Source organism: Macaca fascicularis, chromosome 10 (assembly GCF_037993035.2).
Source record: "Macaca fascicularis isolate 582-1 chromosome 10, T2T-MFA8v1.1".
NCBI lineage: Eukaryota > Metazoa > Chordata > Mammalia > Primates > Cercopithecidae > Macaca > Macaca fascicularis.
Genome location: NC_088384.1, coordinates 73,434,718 through 73,451,029, shown reverse-complemented (window position 1 = coordinate 73,451,029; position 16,312 = coordinate 73,434,718). Strand labels below are relative to the sequence as shown.

Below are 16,312 nucleotides of genomic sequence, written 5' to 3'. Positions count from 1 at the left end.
AACAAAACCTTAATGGCTGGGGCTCTAGATTCTGACTGCCTGGTTCAAATCCTGGTCCCACCCCTTACTAATTGGAGAACTTCAGCCAAGTTATATAACTTCTCTGTGACCCTCTAATCTATGAAATGGGGATAGTATTATAGCACCCGCTTCATAGGGTTGCTGTGAAGATTAAATGAGACAATTGTGGGAAGTGCTTGGCATTGTGACTGGTATAGAGTAAGCACTCAGTACATTTAGCTATTATTATTGGGACTGTTGCACTGATTCTAAAGTTTTATAGCATGGTAATTGTTCTCCTATAATTAGGTGGTAAGTGGTATGAACATTTAGTGATTAAAATGATAGCTGCCACAGGATTACCTTACACTGCACTCTTCGAGTCCCAGTCAGAAGTCACCTGGACCTCATTGGTATACGAAGTGATGGAGAGTCTTGCAAGGTCAAAACGTGTCAGAGACAGGGAGTATTTTAGGCATTTATTTTCACTTTTATAACTTCCTTTTTGAAGGTAGAAAGACCAGAAAGCATTAACTTCTACCTGTGACCTTGGCTCAAATACAGGGAAAAAACCCCACAAAAATCTACCATTGCTTCTGACTCAGGAGAATCAGGAGACTCACCTTTCTGTACAGCCTATCCATGCTGAGGCTAAAATAAGCTGCTCTTGGGCAGAAGCTGGAGCAGAGTAGTCCAGGCAAGAAGGACCTCAGACAGAGAAACATCCAGGTAGGCATTAGAGTCCTGGATGTCAAAACACAGGGTGAGTACTCCAGTGGAACAAAAAGAGGCAGAAAACTGGAGTTCAGGAGATCAAGAAAGAAATTAACCCAGGTCAAAGCAAGCTGAAATTCTGGAGGTGGGAAGGCAAACAAGGTAGATGGTCTCAAGGTCACTAAAGGCAAATGTCTGGCACCCAGGGAGAGGCAACAGGAAGAGAGCCTGGCATCAGGATACAGACTCCCTTGTGCCTTTCTGTCATGTGGCTTCCTGCTGCAACTCTATAGCCTACTGTGACAGGAGGAGCACCAGCATGGACCAGGCACAGAAACCTGAGATAGGCTGCAGGGGCCTCCAGTAGTACACCTAGTATCTCCAGCATTTTATACTCAGTCTCTGGACCTGGAGGGCAGCAACAGGCTGCAAAACAAATCCTTCTAGGTGTCTTGCATTCCAAGGGCAGTGTGGGCATATGAGTTCCCTAGGAGAAAAACCCAAGATGCTATAAGGGATACTAGAAGCAGGATCCAGGGCTGGAGAAAGTTGCTGATATTAAGATATGAGCTTAAGATTAAGCTAAGATTAAGATATGGGCTGCAATCCCCAAGAGGAAAAAGGTGGGAGAAGCTAGGCAGCAGGGGCAGATCCCGAAAGACAATTTAGTTAGTTATCTGGATCATCTCTACAGGGTCTGGCATTGGATGCTTAGGTGGGTGATGGGGGAGGAAGGGCTCAATGCTTCTGCAGGGCATATCAGAAACTTGGTATAAAACAATGGCTTATCTTCAAAACTTCTTTGCTTATGGGGATTGATTCTTAATGAAGGGCCACCACTCTAGCTGTCAGTGAGGCTTCCTGACTCACTCAGACAAATTTGTTCTCTCTGACATATGCTTGCTTAGTATCTGTACTTTTAACAGTACTAACTCGTTCAGTGATTTTTTCCTACTCATACAAAAGAAGAGGCTGAATGAATGAGTGAATGAACGAATGAATTGGTCCAGGATGTGGGTGTGGAGGAGCCAAAAGGATAGTCTTAACCTATCTTACATCTGGCCTGCCAACCCAGGAAGTAGCAAAGCAAAGAGGGGATAGAACAGAGGAATGAGCGGGAATGAAATTCTTCTCCTTTGGTCAGGAGGGTGTGCAGTCATTTTTTTCTCCACCTGCCCTACACTTAGGCTTGGCTGCACAGGTATAACTTGCTTAAGGAGACAGCAGGCCATCCTGATAACACGAGAACTTCACCCAGCTTGCCCACAAACTCCTGAGATCTGTTTCTATAAGCCCATTAGATTTCAGTTCTCCATTGCTACCAACTCAAAAGGGTCAGGAGGCTGGGCGTGGTGGCTCATGCCTGTCTCTACTAAAAATACAAAAATTAGCTGCACGTGGTGGTGGGCCCCTGTAATCTCAGCTACTTGGGAGGTTGAGGCAGGAGAATCACTTGAACCAGGGAGGTGGAGGCTGCAGTGAGCTGAGATTGTGCCACTGCACTCCAGCTTGGGCAGCAGAGTGAGACTCCATCTCAAAAAAAGGTGGCAGGGGGCGGTCAGGAGACTGAGTTCTGGGGCAAGGATGTGGGCAGGACAGTCTTGGTAAGAATAGCGTGAAACTGAATGACACCCAGGTAGGCATGAAGGTTCCCACACTGATGGATGGTCTGCCATTAGGATTGGGTTTTCTACCTGTTCTTTAGGCCAAAGAGGAAGATCCCTTTCAAGGTTAAGTGGATGGTTACCTGGGACCTTCTCAGAGTGATTTTGTCCCACTGGGCCAAATCCAGGATTTCCTTGGACTTGATGTAACACACCTAGTGGGCCCCTTATTTGTGTGGGCTCCCAGGCTATAGTCAGGGGTCATCTGAAATCTCAGGGACCAGCCTCTGCCTGGCGCTCCACATCTGTTTCTTCTAGCTAGGCTGGCTGGAGAATGCTCTGTTCTTACTTATTTAGCCAGTGGGCGTGTTAGTGAGATGAGCTCCTATTAGGCTGGATTGTATTTCTGGGATCTGATTTTACCCCGTCCTCATTATAACAGCCCCCAGGGACATTCAGTGTGAGGCCCAGGTTTTGCTGGGGTTGGTTGAACCACTCCCTCACTTCTTGCTTGTCTCTTGGGATGAATTACATCATCTTTTTGACTCTCCGTTTCCTTATCTGTAATTTGGGGATAATTATCCATGTCTCACAGTATCACTGTGAGCAATGAATAATTTACACATGTAAAGTACCTAAAACAGTAACTAGCACAAAGCAGGTGCTTGATAAATGAAAGTTGTTGATGTTGTCATAACCAGGATCATAGCTGAGTGCTCCTTATCCTCTGTATTTTTATACTTCTCAAAGGTTTGGGTTTTAAGAAGTCATGGACTTTGTTGCTGCCCTGTCTGGGGCTAGCTACCACAGCTCTGGGATGCTTGCCTGTGACTGGTGTGCCTATTCTGTGTGAATACAAGAGATATCTCCTTGTTGGGAGTTCAGGGCCCATACTTTCTTTTCTTTTCTTTCTTTCTTTCTTTTTTTTTTTTTTTTTGGGGATGCAATCTGGCTTTGTCACCCAGGGGCTACAGTGTTATGGCATGGTCTTGGCTCACTGCAACCTCTGCCTCCTGGGTTCAAGCAGTTCTCCTCCCTCAACCTCCCGAGTAGTTGGGATTACAGGTATGCACAACCACGTCTGGCTAATTTTGTAGAGACGGGGTTTTACCATATTGGCCAGGCTGGTCTCAAACTCCTGACCTCAAGCTATCTGCCAGCCTTGGCCTCCCACAGAGCTGGGATTACAGGTGTGAGCCACCACGCTTGGCAAGGGCCCACACTTTGTATTATTGGTTTAAAATACCCTTGCTTTCTTTGCCCCCATACCTTCAACTTACCAGTTAGGGGACTCAAGATAAAACTAACACACCTGTATTTCCTGGTTACTATGTGCCAGGCACTATTGTAAAAGCTCAATTGTATTATCCAGGTCACAGAGAGGTTGAGTAACTTATCCAAGTGCACACAGCCAGTAAATGAGAGAGCTAGGATTTGATCCCAAGGCTTTGAGGGGTGACCACAAGTTGTGCCCCTCCACTGGAAGTGTGGGGTGGAGGGAGAAGATATTGCTGTCTCCCCTTTAGACAAAGCAGAAAAGTGATAAGAGAAACAATGAATAGGGAACAAGACCATGTGGTCACAGCTTGGTCACCTCTCAGCTGTCTGTGCTCAACTCACTTTAACATGTTTGAATCTCTGTTTCCAACTTTTTAAAGGGGAAAAATGAAGCTCTTCTTACTGTTCTGGAGATAACATGGAATCACATACATGAAAGTGCTTTGAAAATCATAAGATACTGTACAAACACCCAGGCAGAATAAAGCATTTTAATACAACAACTTGCTCTAATTCAAATAACACGTTTTATTTCATTTGAATTATCTAATAAATTAAAGCCAAAACAATATTTCCGCATGAATGCTCAGGTCAGTGTCTTCATTCTGAATTTCACTTAATATGGGGACTGCAATCTCACATGCAGTTCTCCTGTTTGTTTACAATGATAATTTGTGGGATTCTTTCAATTCAATTTGATCCTTTTCAAAACAATAGCTTATGGGCAAATACGCTTACTCATTATCCCAATGAGCTTTAAATGATAAACTACATTTGGGATTTTTCTTTTTTCGTAACCTGGAAATTTAACTTGGCTGAGGTCACTGTATAAAGACTTACTCTTCTTTTTGTTTTTGGCTTTTAGACTGCTGGAGAACCTTGATGCCCATCTTAAAGAGCTGGTCTCCTTCATCTGTAAAATTTTTCTCTGCTTGCTTTTGTACTATACATGAATAAACAAGAAAAAATAAAAATAATATTACTTCTATGCTCTATATTTTAAAAATAATGTGCTAATATAATTTGTTGGCATATTAGTTTGAGTTTTGTTCTACTTATTTTTTAACCTCTGCATTCAAGAAGATCTGTTAATGTTATTCCTTAGCTGAGGAGCGGTGGTAGGTCAGAAGGCAGAAGCTGCCTAAAAACGTATTCCCTGCTGGTTTTTGTGAAGGATCTGGAAGGTGAAGTAGATAAGAGAGATGCTCCTGATGGGCGAAGGGATGCTTTCGGTCTAGGGAAGGGATACAAGGTTCTCCAAGCAGAAGGCAGGAGATGCCTGGTATATCAGAGGGGCAGGATCTTAGCCCTGCCTGGCAAAGACTCCCGGCTCTTGGCCCTGGCTGGCAAAGATTCTCTTGTCTGAGCATAGCACAGTAAAACTCAGAGCCACAGGATTCCAAAAAAACACGAGGACGTGGGCAACAGGCATCTCCAAGATAACCAGTGTGAATTGCTTTAAAAATTTTATTGACTGGGTGCGGTGGCTCACACCTGTAATCCCAACACTTTGGGAGGCCACGGCAGGTGGATCACGAGGTCAGGAGTTCAAAACTAGCCAGACCAGCCTGGCCAGGATGGTGAAACCCCATCTCTACTGAAAATACAAAAATTAGCCAGGCATGGTGGCACGCACCTGTAATCCCAGCTACTCAGGAGGCTGAGGCAGAGAATTGCTTGAACCTGGGATGCGGAGGTTGCAGTGAGCTGAGGTCGTGCCACTGCACTCCAGCCTAGGCGACAGAGCCAGACTCTGTCTCAAAAAAAAAAAAAAAAAATTGTTATTGGCCAGGTGCGGTGGCTCACTCCTGTAATCCCAGCACTTTGGAAGGCCAAGGCAGGCGGATCACTTGAAGTCAGGAGTTTGAGACTAGCCTGGCCAACATAATGAAACCCTGTCTCTACTAAAAAATATAAAAATTAGCTGAGGAGTGACGTGCGCATGTAGTCCCAGTTACCGGGAGGCTGAGATGGGAGAATCCCTTGAACTCAGGAGGCAGAGGTTACAAGTGAGCTGAGATCACGCCACTGCACTCCAGCCTGTGTGACAGAGCGAGACTCCGTCTCAAAAAAAAAAAAAAAGCTTTTTCTACCTAAGGCTTTTCCACCTCCCAGGACCCTTTCTAAGACCTGGGGGAAGGCACAGAGAGAGAATACTCATAATAACTTGCCTCGTAGGTTGAGGGCTCAGAATCAGTTTTGTAGAATTCAAGGAAAATGAAGAAATTAAATTTTACCTGCTACAGTGATATTTTCCAAATGTTTATGTAACACTTTGCAATTTTAAAAAAATCATCACCAGTTTATAGTTGGGGAAAGCTGGCTGTGGGACGAGTCAGACTTAAAGATATAAAGATCCTTCCACCAATGTGTGCATGTGCACACACACAATTTCTCTCTCTCACACACACACACTCACATACACACACATACTCACACACATGCAACCTTTTACAACATCACAGTGCCTCTTGAAGTCCATTACAACACTTACTGAAATCTTTGATTAGAAGAACCACGCTTGAAGCCATTTCAAAGGAAAGGCATTTGGGATTTGATGCCTCATTAACAAGACCACAAAGAACAAGTAGCTCTCTTGTTTTTTATCTTTCTGACAAGCAATCAGAGTTGCTCACTTTCCTTTTTAAATTAAATTTAAAAAATTAAAAATTTAAAAACTAAAAACAATTCTAAACTGAAAAACCTATTTAAAATTATTTTGAATACTTCATGTTATCCAACCAATTTAGTAATACCAGGTACTTTCAGGATCTAATTTCTGCTCTGAGTTATCTGTTATCTATACTTCTAATTAAAGGGGGAAAAATAAGGGAGAAAACCTAATAATCTGTGTGTGGAGTAACAACAGTTCCTATGAAAATGCTTTTAGAGAGTGAAAATAAATTTTGAAAGATTGGCTCTGTATACATATACATAGGAGAAATGATTTACCACTACAAATTTCTACCTATGGCTTTTACTTTTATTTGTAATTCTTTTTTGGCTTTCCAAATGTATTGCAATTCAATTATTCTTTTTCTTCACTCTGTTGTCCCGGCTGGAGTGCAGTGGTGAAATCTTGGCTCACTGCATCCTCCCCCTCCTGGGTTCAAGTGATTCTCATGCCTCAGCCTCTGAGTAGCTGGGACTACAGGCGCATGCCACCATGCCCAGCTAATTTTTGTCTTTTTGGTAGAGATGCGGTTTCACCATGTTGGCCAGGCTGGTCTTGAGCTCCTGACCTCAAGTGATCCGCCTGCCTCAGCTTCCCAAAATGCTGGGATTACAGGCATGAGCCACCACACTCGGCCTCTGTTTATTAAAATACCAAAAAACTATGATATTGATTGATCAAATTTTCTTTACTATAAGAGCGTTCAGAGCCAAGCGCAGAAACAGTCAAAATAAAAATGGATATGACTTACCTAATGGGAAAAATTATTTACAGGAAACACTTTCAATAATGTCAGGTAAATAAAGTATTACTTTCAATAAACAACCCATTGCTTAAAATACTTGTAACAACTTGCAATAAATTTATTTTAAAGCAAAAAAAAATGTATTTATGGACCCAGTTTTCAAATTTTTCATCCGTTGATGTTAACTTATGTTCTCTATCGTATGATTCTGCGTGTTTGTAGCTTTGAGAAGCAGTACAAGCACAGACTCAAGTCAGACTGTCTAGATTTGGAATGTCATTTACTAGGTACCAACTATACAGCCTTGGGAAGATTATTTAACCTCTCAGTGCCTACATCACCGCATTGTAAAATGGGAATTATAATAGCCCCTCCTTCTCAAAAGCAGTGAGAAAGTTAAGTACAAGAACTGAAACCTGCCGAGTATCTAAGTACTTTTTAAGTTTCAGCTCTTATTCCAAAATAATCGATTTTGCTTTTGATTCTTCACTTGTTTCATGAACCATATTTCTTTCTGCTAAATTAAAAGTTTTTGAAAATGAATTAAGTCCTTGTAACAAATATACAATAATGCATAATTATATAATTAATAAATAAGAACACAATTCCTGTTATTTCAAATTTTGTTGAGTAGATATTTGAAGAGAGATTTTCTTTCTACTTTTAATACAATTCGTTTACCATTTCTCACAATATGACTGGAGTTATTTATGTTTGACAATGATCTGGAGATTGCAAGTAAACTTGATTATTGTAAATATATTTGCTCTTATTCAAACATATTTGAGTCGATTGCATCTTTGACTAAACTCTTTGCTGAATCATTCTTTCTTGGATGAAGTGTTATTTTTAGTAATGGATCGTTATTCTTCCTCCACATCTAGGATTGTATCTTCCTGACACACATAAGGGCAAATGTGAAGAACTCTTCTGATGCATTATTCACAAAATCTGAAGCTGAAGCTGGTTTATATTAAGTACAATTGAAATTAGATTTTAAAAAAAGGATGCAGTGTCTGTGTAGGCTAGATTTTCTGCAGAGGAAAAGAATTTCCCATTTTTATCTCTTTGTATCATTTTAATGATGAAAGCACCTGATTTTTAGTCAAACTAAGATATTCACCTCGCTCACTTGTTAATTTTTTTTTTAGCTCTATATGATCCTTTATGTGGTTTGTGATGTAAATATAACTTGAGATTCAAAATAATGGAATGTACTATCTTTTTCCTTTTATTTTTCTAGATAGTATTGATTGATTTGTTTTTAAATTTATGTATTAAGGTTTTAGATTTTGTGGTGAAACATATCCAAGACTGAGAAACGCAGCACAGGGCATAGGAAGGAACCAAGCAAGTAGAGAGTTCCAGGAGAGGTTTAGAGCTTTGTAGGGTGGATGGCACTAGAGGGTTGCTCCTTTCCCACAGGCAACAGGGCTGGGCTGTTACATCCCCGCATCTGTTAGACAATGGCTACAGGCCACCACCAGGATATCATATTTAATCAGCAGCACTTTTATTTCTTAGTGGCCATAAAACAATGGTGTATCTTATAACTTTTGACATCTTAAATTTGACACAAATATGGTATATGAATTTGAAACAATACATTTCTCTCTAGTTACTGTTTTGGTGGCATTCTACAATTTTTATGGAGTATTTTCATTATCAATTATAAATATTTTCAAATTTCTGTTCTAACTTATTCAAACAATGTTTAGAAGTGTTTATCACACTTTCCAGACATAAAAGGATTTTAAAAAATTGTCTACTTATGGCTTGTAATTTTATTGCATTTGGATCAGAGAGCTGAGCAGAATCATATAGATTCCTTGGTTTATGTTGAAACTTGTTTTGTGGTCTTGCGTGTGGCCAATTTTTATACAGGTTCCATTTCTTTACTTAAAAAGATCATATATTCTTGGCTGAGTGCAGGAGCTCACACCTGTAATCCCAGCACTTTGGAAGGCCAAGGTAGGTGAATCACTTGAACCAGCCTGGGCTACATGGGGAAACCCCAGTTATACTAATAATACAAAAATTAGCTGAGCATAGTGGCATGTTCCTGTAGTCCCGGCTACTCGGGAGGCTGAGGCACAAGAATTGCTTGAACCCGGCAGGTGAAATTTGCAGTGGGCCGAGATTGTGCCACTGCACTCCAGCCTTGGCGACAGAGTGAAACTCTTCCTCAATAAACAAACAAACAAATATATATTCTTTAATTATTGAATTAAATCCCATATATTATTAAATTGAGCTTTGTATGTTCAAATCTTTTTGATTTTTAGTAATTTTTTGTTTGCTGAATCTACCAGTTTCTAAGAGATGTTAGAAAATCTTCAACAGTTGTGGATTTGTTCATTTCCTATTGTAAGACTGTTAATTTTTCATTTTTATATTTTGAGGTTATGTTGATGGATACATGCTTAGAATTATCACAACTTCCTTGTGATTGTTCCTTTGAACATTGCATGGTAATTCTCTTTTTCTCCCTATTATTGACTTTACCTTGAAGTCTATTTTGTCTGAAGTTAATATGAGCATTCTTTTAATTAGTGTTGCCTGGGATATCATTTCTATCCAGTTAACCTCAGTTTTTGTGCGTCATGTTTTAAGTATGTATTTTACAAACAGCAGGTAGTCGAGTATGGTATTTTTCTTTCAGTCTAAGAGTATCTGTTCTTTAACTTTTTTTTTTTTTTTTTTGGACTGCATTCAAGACAATTTCTTCTGATTTTTCTGGTAATTTGTTAATGTTCTCTTCTACTGTGTCTGACCTTCTTAAGCTATCCTTTGATTTTTAATGTGAATGAATACGCTTTTTTTTTTTTTTAGAGACAGGGTCTCACTCTGTTGCCTAGGGCAGAGTGCAGTGGTGTGATCATAGCCCACTGTAATCTCAAACTCCTGGGCTGAAGAGATCCTCCCACCTCAGCCTTCCAAGGAGCTGGGACTACTGGTATGTGTCACTATGCTTGGCTAATTTCCTTTTTTCATAGAGACAGACTCTCACTATATTGCCCAGGCTGTTCTCTAATTCTTGGACTTAAGTGATCCTCCCACATCGGCCTCCCAGACGGTTAGAGTTATAGGCGTTTCATTTTTCTTAACTCTAGTGGGTTCTTTTACATGGCTGCTTATTCCTTTGTCAGGATGCCTTGTTTTTATGCTTTCTTAATCATTTTAAAATATATTTATTCTGTAGACTTTTTCAGGTTGTTCTACTCTATCAAGTCTTGAGGTGCTGGCTGGGCATGGTGGCTCACACCTGTAATCCCAGCACTTTGGGAGGCTGAGGCGGGCAGATCACCTGAGGTCAGGAGTTCGAGACCAGCCTGGCCAGCATGGTGAGACCCCGTCTCTACTAAAAATATAAAAATTAGGTGGGCATAGTGGTGCACACCTGTAATCTCAGCTACTCAGGAGGCTAACGTAGGACAATCGCTTGAACCCGGGAGACGGAGACTGCAGTGAGCCGAGATTGCACCACTGCACTCCAGCCTGGGCGACAGAGTGAGACTCCATCTCCATCCCCCCAAAAATACTTGGGGATGCTATGCCTCTTACTGTGTGTGTGCGGTCAGTGTGCATGTACGTTGACTCACTGAGTGGAGTTTTTTCACTTGTGTATTTTGTAAAATCTTCTTGTGAGTTTCTCCCTAGTAAGGCTTCATTTGTGGGAATTGTGAGATTGTTTCTCCAGAGTGAGTTTGTGTTGCTTCTGTCAGGTTTCCAGAGTCATTATTTTATCGACTGAAGAAAAATTTTATATTGGTTTAGAAGTTTTCACCGAAAAAATCAGGTGGCATAAATTCAAATCTAAATCTGTGTGAGGCTCAGGGCTGTGGTGAAGATTTCACCAGGGAGAGGTTTTTCCCTGTGAGAGCTTCAATAGAGAACAAGTTTCCTTGATATTTGCCTACTATGGCGGGTGGTGATTGGTTGGTTGGTTGGTTTTCCCTAATCTTCTCTTTTGCTGTCTGAACATCTCCATGAAACTCCTAGCTTTCTTCATAGCTCTTCTTTCCCATTCCTTTCTCAAAAGTCCTAATGTCCTTTTTCCTTCCCCAATCTGGGACTTAAAATACAAGGCTCAGCCTTTACCAGCTCTGACTACAACTCCCCAAAACATCAACTACATACCTTGCTTTTGATTATTTCTAACATTTGAGGATTTCAGTTCCTTGTGAGCCCAATTCTGCCTTTAAAACATTTAAAGTTATGGCATACTTTAGGCATCATTTTTAGGTATTTGTAGCAAGAGGATTTTCCTTTCGGATCAACCCACCATTTTGCTAGAATGAGAGATCTTTAGAAGTCTTCTTTTAAAATCAATTCACATACATAAAACTGTGGGCTGATTTAAAGAAAAACTTTTAGTAAATACCAGGAAAGGTATTAAATGGTGAGCAGTTTGGGTTCCTTGATAAGCAGACCGTAAGAGTCAGGGTTTTTGTTAAGAAGTGACCTTCAGAACCACATCTAAAGAAGAAGTTGGACTGGGCAGAGGGAGAAACCGTGATGCGGGCTCACATGGCTGCAAGAGAAACACCTGGCTGACCCCACAGGTGGAGCTCTGTGGAGCTAAAATGGCCTGTTAAAGGGTTGTCTCAGGTTAGGGTTAGATAATCCTGCCTGCATACTCCTGTATCAATTGGCCATTGGAAGTGAGCTGCCCCAGGAAGGAGGCATGACCTCAGCTATGCAGCTCTCTGTACCTGAAAACAGTCCCTTCAGAGACTGACTGCCAAAGGCTGTCTGCAGACTGTACTCCCAGCATTTGGGCAGCTAGTTCCTTGTTGAAGGGGGTCTGAAGAGCAGCACTCCACAGTGTCCATTCCAAATATACCGAAAAATAATCAATAAAATGAAATGCAAATATTAAATTTAGCCTAGCTGGTAATAGGCCACAGAAGCAGCAGAACGGAATGCCAAGACTGACTTAAGACAAGGTTCCAAGATACCTCCCTTTAACCTAGAGCACAGTGGTGATTGGGTACAATCATCAAAATTAATGATGATTAATTCTTAGGGGTGCCAGGAAGAACATGACCTGTAGTGTCCCAGTGGCCTGCAGGAATATGTTCCACTGTTCCTACTGCATGATTGGTTATTGATTTGTCTTGCTAACAGTTTAATACAAATAATTATTCTTTTAGACTTCATTCTGACTCATATGGAAGAATTAGCTGTTGAAGTTATGGTGTTAAAATACCCTGAGGAAAAGTGAACATGCTATTTTAAAAAAGGTAATGGATGGGAAAGCATCGTGTTCATCTATAAAATACTATCCAAATGTACTCTAAAAAAGTTAAGCCTTATTATTTTTATGTAGCACTATATTATAATATAGCATACAGAGAATGCTAAATTTGGAGTTAGAAGATCTAGTTTACATCCTAGCTCTCTACAAAAAGAATTCAACTCAATGCAATTCAGCAAATATTTCTTCATTCCAACTGTGCGACAGATACAGTGCCAGGCACAGATCTTGCCTTTAGGCTATGGGGGTATAAATGCTATTTGTTATATGTGAGAAATTCTGGGTAAAGAGACAGGTGGCAAAATTCCAAGAATGGGTAAATAGTTTTCTCTATTTTTAAAATGTAGAGAAATTTATTTATATTCTGAAACTATAATGATGTTAATCTCTTTAATTTTTGGAACAGATTATTATATGTATTTTGTGAGAATTCCATTAAGAATATTTAATCACTAAGAATTAGAAAGAATGTTTGAGAATAAGTTAAATCCCATTTCTCTTTTGTGAAGGACTGGTAGGTCTGTGGAATAGCATTTATAGAACACCTATATCTCACACATATCCTGTGCACAAAATGTTTAAATGGGAACTAAATAAGAATAGACTTCAATAAGGTTCTGAGCCAGTCTGATAATCATGTGTAACCCATATTCTTGTTTCATTCCACAGTTTATGAAGTTCAAACTCTCCTCTAGGGAAGGTAGCTTCTCCACGGCTTCCTCTACTTTCTTAACTCTTAGTTAAATAGGTACTGTTCCCAAGCTGTGTCTCATGGACCCACAGTGAAACTTAGTATCTCCTTGAGTTGTCCCAAAAGGGTATTTACTCTTACAAAACATTTATGAGGAATACGAATTTTATCTATGATTTCGTAGCACAGAAAGAGAAGATGAGTTATCCCAGGAACAAAAACAATTTTTAATGATCATCTTAGACATTGCTGACTTAAAAATATCAGTTGGAATCCCCCAACTTTGAAGTTTCACTAACTTTTCAATTTAGCACAGCCAATCACCATCTTTCTTGCTCCTCATATCTCCTGTTTCAAAAACAAAATGTCAACATTCCTCTCCCTGGTTCTGCAGGGCAATGTCTTTCCATCCTTGAAGACTTGGCATCAGCTGACACCAGGCTTCTGTGTTGCAGGGAGGTGGGAGAGCAGGAGGGGGTGTTTACCAGCCACGAATGCTTGTTAAGACATGACCCCAGGCCCTCAGCACACTGCCATACAAAGGCAATGCACACCGTATAAGACATTCTGGTAAATACAATTTTTTCACCTGCATCACATGCAGATTTTTATCTTATCTGTATTTGGTTAGATATTCCTGACCAAACAATTACATTTGCCCACCCACTAATAAGATACCCAGTCACCAATAAAACTCTAAAGATTTATGGTGTATTATTGTGGGCCCTAGGTGCTAAATTTGGCCCATCTTGCTAACTTCTCTAAAAAAGAACATGTGTAAAAGATTGGAAGTGATATGCTTGTCAAAATTTCGAATGACAGAAAGCTAGGAGAGAATAACTAATGAATTCGTTAATGCAATCAATAGGCTGGAATAATGGTCCAGAATGAAGTTTAATCCACATAAATATAAACTGCCTGTTAATGTAAAATATGCACAGTGAAGTTTAATACACATAAATGTAAAATATTACACTTAAATTCAAAAATGTAGACAAACACATAAGGATTAGGAGACACCTGGTTGTGTTGGTCAATTTCATGTGTCAGTTTGGCTTGGCTATCATCCTTAGTTATTCAAACAGGAATCTAGTTGTTGCTGTGATGCTGTTTTGTAGCTATGATTAAAACCCATCAAAAGGAGATGATTCTAGATAATCTGGGTTGGCCTGAATCCATCAGTTGCAAAGACTTAAGAATGGAGCTGCGGCTTCTCTGAGTAAGAAAAAAAATTCTGCCTGTGGATAGCAGCTTCAGCTTATGCCCAAGAGTTCCAGCCTGTTCTCCCTGATAGCCTGCTGTTTACACATGGGACTTGCCCCGCCAGCCCCACAATCGCATACGCCAATCTCTTACAATAAATTCCTAAGTATAGACATCTCCTACTGTTTTTTGTTTTGTTTTGTTTTCTGGTTGAACCCTGACTTCTACACTGACTTAGTACTTTTAGGTGAGGACCTGTAACGTTCCTTTTTACTGTAAGATTCTGAAACTTTATTTTACTAACTATGCTTCCACTACCTGCCACTAAAAGCTCTTTATCCTTTTAGTTCATCATGCCATCTAATCTCCCCGGTCTGGTGTGTTGGATATCTTCTAATTGCCTTTGCCTTTTTTTTTTTTTTTTTTTTTTTAGGGGGACGGAGTCTCTCTCCGTTGCCCAGGCTGGAGTGCAGTGGTGCGATCTCGGCTCACTGCAAGCTCCGCCTCCCGGGTTCACGTCATTCTCCCGCCTCAGCCTCCCCAGTAGCCGGGACTACAGGCGCTGCCACCACGCCCGGCTAATTTTTTGTATTTTTAGTAGAGACGGGGTTTCGCCGTGGTAGCCAGGATGGTCTCGATCTCCTGACCTCGTGATCTGCCCACCTCGGCCTTCCAAAATGCTGGGATTATAGACGTCAGCCACCGCGCCCGGCTTTTTTTTTTTTTTTTTTTGAGACAGGGTCTCCCTCTGTCGCCCAGGCTGGAGTGCAGAGGCGCAATCTCAGCTCACTGCAGCCTCCGCCTCCTGGCCTCAAGTGATCTTTCTGCCTCAGCCTCCCAAGTATCTGGGATTACAGGCACATGCCATCACACCCAGCTAATTTTTGTGTTTTTGGTAGATACAAGGTTTCACCATATTGGCCAGGCTGGTCTCAAACTCCTGAGCTTAGGCAATCCTCCCACCTCAGCTTCCTGAAGTGCTGGGATGATAGGCATAGGCCATGGCCGCCGGCCTTTTGATTGCCGTTCTAGATCCCACTCCATCCTGTTCTGTGCCTTGGGACTCTAACCCGTAAGGACACATCGCATCAATGGACTCCTTTTCCTTTCTGCTTCTGAAGAGATTTGGTCGAAAAGCATCACTAGCAGGAGATATGAAGGGTAAGCAGGAAGTGAGGTGGGGCTGTTTCTTCCCTGCCTCCTCAATCTGGGTCTCTGCAGGCTGGCTTTGTTCTTGACTTGAGGCCATAGTTCTGTCACAGAGCCTTCTCCACATACCTCTAGTAGCCACCACTGCCCTGTGGCACTTCAGGGCCATGGGGTGGTAATGCCAGTCCTGCTACTCGCCCCAGGGGGAACTTTGTGGTTTCCCTATATCCTGTCTACGCCTTTAGAAATAAATAGTCTCTTTATTAAACTCTTCTCAAATGACTCAATTTAAATGTGCCATTTGTTTCCTGCCAAATCCCTAACTTCAGTTAGCTAAGCATGTCAACATTTCGAAGTCATATCTAGAGCCAATTCTTCAAATGGGCAGTGAACCAGTCTTTTGGAGCTAAATGTGAGGAAAAATACGCTTAAATATTAAGATTTAAAAACGTGAAAATCCTTGTCAAAGCTGGACTCTCAGAAACAACAGAGACTAACATCAATGAGTTCATCCAGCCCCAAAACTATTCTCTTTCTCCTCTATAACCCATGGTTCATAGCCCATGGTTCTCAATTTCTGTCTATTGCTCTTATTAGCAGTGATCACTTTTCTGTATTTACTTGTGTCAAAATAACACATTTTCTGATGATCAACCTTCCTTATTGTTGTCAGTTCAAATTCTGAATCTAGGCCGGGCGCGGTGGCTCACGCCTGTAATCCCAGCACTTTGGGAGGCCGAGGCGGGCGGATCACAAGGTCAGGAGATCGAGACCACGGTGAAACCCCGTCTCTACTAAAAATACAAAAAAAAATGAGCCAGGCGCAGTGGCGGGCGCCTGTAGTCCCAGCTACTCGGGAGGCTGGGGCAGGAGAATGGCGTGAACCCAGGAGGCGGAGCTTGCAGTGAGCCAGGATCGCACCACTGCACTCCAGCTTGGGCGACAGAGCAAGACTCCGTCTCAAAAAAAAAAAAAAACAAAAAAAAAAACAAAA

At 41.2% G+C, this 16,312-nt stretch overlaps 1 protein-coding gene across 4 annotated transcripts in view; it reads right to left on the bottom strand.

Annotated features, from left to right (window-relative positions):
- SEL1L2 (SEL1L2 adaptor subunit of SYVN1 ubiquitin ligase) overlaps positions 1-16,312 on the bottom strand; it is a 138,311-nt gene that overhangs the window by 59,747 nt on the left and 62,252 nt on the right. For 2 of the 4 annotated variants that reach the window (XM_065521850.1, XM_065521851.1), the window contains exon 4: positions 4,437-4,539. In XM_065521850.1, coding sequence (XP_065377922.1) covers positions 4,437-4,539 — 103 coding nt within the window. Of the gene's footprint in view, positions 1-623; positions 745-4,436; positions 4,540-16,312 lie in introns of those variants that run through there. The other 2 variants (XM_074004747.1, XM_045364083.2) reach the window with 2 other exon arrangements.